At 46.9% G+C, this 4,459-nt stretch overlaps 1 protein-coding gene across 3 annotated transcripts in view; it reads right to left on the bottom strand.

The window, feature by feature from the left end:
* Positions 1-242: 242 nt before the first annotated feature.
* FBXL7 (F-box and leucine rich repeat protein 7) overlaps positions 243-4,459 on the bottom strand; it is a 511,954-nt gene continuing 507,737 nt past the window's right edge. Inside the window, exon 4 of one of the 3 annotated variants that reach the window (XM_004384046.1) lies at positions 243-1,199. In XM_004384046.1, coding sequence (XP_004384103.1) covers positions 463-1,199 — 737 coding nt within the window. In that variant the 3' untranslated portion in view covers positions 243-462. The remainder of the gene's footprint in view (positions 1,200-4,459) is intronic. The other 2 variants (XM_004384047.1, XM_023738397.1) reach the window with 2 other exon arrangements.

The following is a 4,459-nucleotide window of genomic DNA, read 5'->3' as shown; positions in this document are numbered from 1 at the left end:
GATGGACTCAAACCTCCAACATCTCAGTTTAGCAGCTGAGTGGGTAAGAAGGAAACTGCCTACAAAAGACTTGACCCCCTCAAACAAATACTGTTTACTGAAATAGAAATGCGTAGTTTTCTTCCTTCTTTGACCTCTGTTGCCCGAGAGAAATTAGAGAAAAAGAGGAGAAAAAAAAAAAAAAAAAAAAAACCCAGTTTTCCTAAGAACCTTTGTTAACTGTAATAGAAATGTGTAGTATTTTTGTTTTGTTTTCTCTGATCTTTGTTGCCCATGAGAAATTAAGAAAACAAACAAACAAACAAACACAATAAAAAAACAAGATTCCCAAACCTTCCTGGAAGGAATAGTTGTTATGAGTGGGTGCCTTGTGCTTACATAGGCTGCTTTTTTTTTTTTTTATCCCAACATTTTGTTTTGTTTGCGTTTGGATGAAAACAAGGACGAGTGACAGCTGTCCCTTCAGAAGAAGGCAGGGTTGGTGTGTTCGATGACGCAGCGCTTGCAGTGGCGTTTCACAAACCGCAGGGCCTCCACCGAGACCTCGCAGTCCTGGACGTTCAGCATCTGCAGGTCGAAGCAATTGGCAGCCACGATTTGCAGGCCCTGGCCCGTGATGCTCTCGCAGGACTTGAGGCTGAGCCGCTTGAGGTTGAAGCAGTTCAGGGCCAGGCACTCCAGGCCCGTGTCGGAGACCAGAGGGCATTTGCCGATGTCCAGAGACTTGAGTTTGGAGCAGTTCTTGGCGAGGTACTCCACACCGTGGTCCGTGATGCCCTCGCAGCCCCTCGCGTTGAGGTAGCGCAGCTTGCTGCAGTACTTGGCGATGTAGCGGATGCCCACGTCCGTGACGCGGCCGCAGTGCGCGATGCTCAGGTAGCGCAGGCGGCACTCCAGCTTGGCGATCTCCCGCAAGCCGAAGTCGCTGACGAAGCGGCAGTCGCTGACGCTCAGCTCCTTGATGGAGGGGCAGTAGATCATTAGGTAGCGGAGGCCCTCGTCCGTGAGGCGCACGCAACGGCGCAGGTACAGGTGGGTGAGCTGGGTGCAGTGTGCGGCGATGGTGTGCAGGCCTTCGTCCTCCAGCACGAAGCAGTCCGTCATGTCCAGGTAGCGGATGGAAATCTGTTTGCCATGCAAGGGGGACAGTTTAATGGAGGCCTCCCGGGTCAGGCTGATGCAGGTCACTTTGGAGCACCCTACACAGAAAGACAGAACACAAGCTCAGAGCCCCCGCTGAGAACGGAGCCCGCGCAGGGACCCCATGACTGATTCCTCCTTCCCACCCCCCAGGCCTTCCCCCGGCGTTACTTAGTCCTGTCTTGATCCTCACAGAGAAGGAAGACAGGGGTTTAAGGAGTTTCATGGGTATTAGAACCAGAAAGACAGTGACTCCAATTCTTATCTGTTAACTAGTTGACTGACCCTGGGCAAATTCATCCTGAGTATTTCCTTTGTCTTAAAATGGGTATGAGCACATTCCCCCAAAAGGTAGGTGTGAAGATGAAATGGATGTGAAGAATTTACGATGTGTGTGAATATCTAGCCCTGAGGCTGGGAAGTTCCATAAACTCAGTGAAGATTAGTTCTGGCAGTTCCTGGTCCAGGCAAGTGAGACATTAAAGAGAAGGTTTGGGACATGCCTTTGGTGTAGCAGAAAGAGCACTGGATTGGCAGTCACACCTGATTCAAGTCTAATTTTTATCGCCTTAGGCAGGAGCTTAACTTTTCCGAGTCTCAAGATTCTCCTCTAATGAAATGGAAATAGCTGGCAAGCCTTTGAGGTTCCTATATGGCGTAAATGGTTTTCATACTGACTACCGACTAAAGGTTGGGAGTTTGAACTCACCCAGAGAAGCCATGAAAGAAAGGCCTGGGCAAGCTTCTTTTGTAAATTACAGCCCAAAAAACCCCCTATGGAACAGTTCTACTTTGTAGCAGATGGAGTCCCCATGGGTTGAACTTGATGGCAATGGATTCCCTTTGGTTTGCTTTTTGGCATGCCTATATAATGATAAAAGGAGCCCTGGTGGTGCAAAAGGTTAAGCGCTCCGCCGTGAACCGAAAAGTTGGTGGTTTGAACCCACCCAATGGCACTGCGGGAGAAAGACCTGGCAACCTGCTCCCATAAATATTACAGCCAAGAAAACCCTACGGGGCAGTTAGTTCTACTCTGTCACATGGGGTGGCTATGAGTTGAAATCAACTCAATGGCACCTGACAACAACATACAATGAAGATGGGATATACTGGAGATGCAGTGAGATCACGGATATGAATGTGCTTTGCAAACTCTATGGGAAAGACGTGTTATCACTCTAACAAGGTGATCATCTGGGACTTGATTCAACCCTCACTGGTCAAGGAAAAACAACTGTGCCATCTCGATCTGTGATAGGCCCTCAACCAGTCTTCCTGTCCTGCCCTTACCCCCAAGTCTCGTCTCCACCCAGCTGCTAGAGGGGTCTGGAAAACGTTTAACTCATATCATGTCACTCCTCTGCTCCAGGCTTGCCAATGGCCCCCATCTCACCCCAGGTGTAAGTTCTAACGTCTAGTACAGCCCAGGAAACCCTATGGGGCAGTTCTACTCCGCACACATGGGGTTGCCGTGAGTTGAAATTGACTCCACGGCACTTAACAACAGTGGGGCCTCCTAGGACCTGCAGGATCTGCCCACACCCATCCTCTCTGACCTCACCTCTGACCGCTCCTCTGAATCCTGCTCCAGCCACACTGGTCTCCTTGCTGTTTCCCAAACACTTCAGCACTGAAAAGGCATCCACTGATATCACATGGTGTCCTCAGCCACTTTCTCTGGGTCTCTGAGCAAGTGTCAGTTTATTGGACAATTCTTCCCTGAACACCCTATATAAGTTAGCATCCCATCCCTTTCTCCTCGTGCTTCATCACTCCTTAGCACTCTGTGATATTACGTATTTGTTTTTTCAGTTATTGATTTGCTGTGTCTTCACTATGGGAATGTAGGCTCCTGGGAAGAGGGAGGCTGGTTCACTCACGGCTGTATCCCTCATGCCTGGTTCAGAGCTGGTGCTCACCAACTATTTGTCCAAAGAGTGAATGAATGATTTATAGAGGGCACAGAGTCTTCTCTAGAAGGACCTGGGAGTTCCTGGGTGCTGCAAATGGCTAATGTGGTCGGCTGCTGACTGAAAGGTTAGAGGTTTGAGTCCACCTAGAGGCATGTTGGAAGAAAGGCCTAGTGATGTGCCTCTGAAAAAAACTGGCCATTGAAAACCCTATGGAGCGCAGTTCTACTCTGACACAATCAGGGTCGCCATGATTTGCAGTTGACTCTACGGCAACTGATTACAGGAGAACCAGGCGGGATAATCCAACTTCCAACATTTGACTGCCCTCAGGACGTTGACCTTGGCTGCACTAGGTGATGAGCCCTGCTGGTACAGTGGTTAAGAGCTCAGCTGCTAACTAAAAGGTTGGCAGTTTGCATCTACCAGCTTCTTCTTGGAAACCCTACGGGACAGTTCTACTCTTTCCTATAGGATAGCTATGAGTCGGAATTGACTCGATGGCAACTGGGCACTATGTGTACCTTGAAAACTGTTGTCATATTTTATAGTTAATTATATTTTATTTTTGTTGAACTATGCCGTTTACCAGGAGTCCTGGTGGTGCAGTGATTAAAGCACTCAGCTGCTAACCAAAAGTTCGGTGGTTGGAATCTACCAGGTGCTCTGTGGGAGGAAGATGTGGCAGTATGCTTCCATGAAGATTACAGCTTTGGAAACTCTATGGGGCAGCTCTACTCAGTCCTGTTGGGTAGCTATGAGTTGGAACTGACTCAACAGCAACGAGTTTGGTTTGGTTTGCTTTATGCAGTTTACAGAGGGCTTTCATAAATATTATCTTATTCTTTAACCATTTTATCTACAAGGAAATTAATGCCCAGGCAGACATCTTTAGAAGCCAGTTAAAGACTGTCTCTAACCTTTCTTTCCCTAAAAACATGTATGTGGGTATAAATTATATATACGTCTTATATAATATATGCAAAATTAATTTCATAGTATATTTCATTTAATTATATGCTATAATATATAGTTATAGTATATTTTAGGAAGAAAGGCCTGGCAATCTACTTCTGAAAATCAGCCAATGGTTTGATCCACAATGGATCATGGGGATGGTGCAGGACCAGAAGTGTTTTGTTCCATTGTACACGGGGTCACTGTGAGTTGGTGGCCAACTCGATGGCAATTAAAAACAACACAGTACATTTATAAGATATAAACATAAATAAATACTAAATATACCTGTGTCCATGAGTATTACATAAATAAACGTATATCTGTATATATTTCATTCCACTACATAGCTTGTATATGTCTTTTCATCTTCTTGCTGCTCTTCTCAGATGTCTCCGGTAGTTCTAAAGCAGGTGGCTTACTTCAGGCCCCCCGCACCCCGGCTGTTTAAC

Source organism: Trichechus manatus, unplaced genomic scaffold (assembly GCF_000243295.1).
Source record: "Trichechus manatus latirostris isolate Lorelei unplaced genomic scaffold, TriManLat1.0 scaffold00116, whole genome shotgun sequence".
NCBI lineage: Eukaryota > Metazoa > Chordata > Mammalia > Sirenia > Trichechidae > Trichechus > Trichechus manatus.
This window is presented reverse-complemented; position numbering and strand designations above follow the sequence as displayed.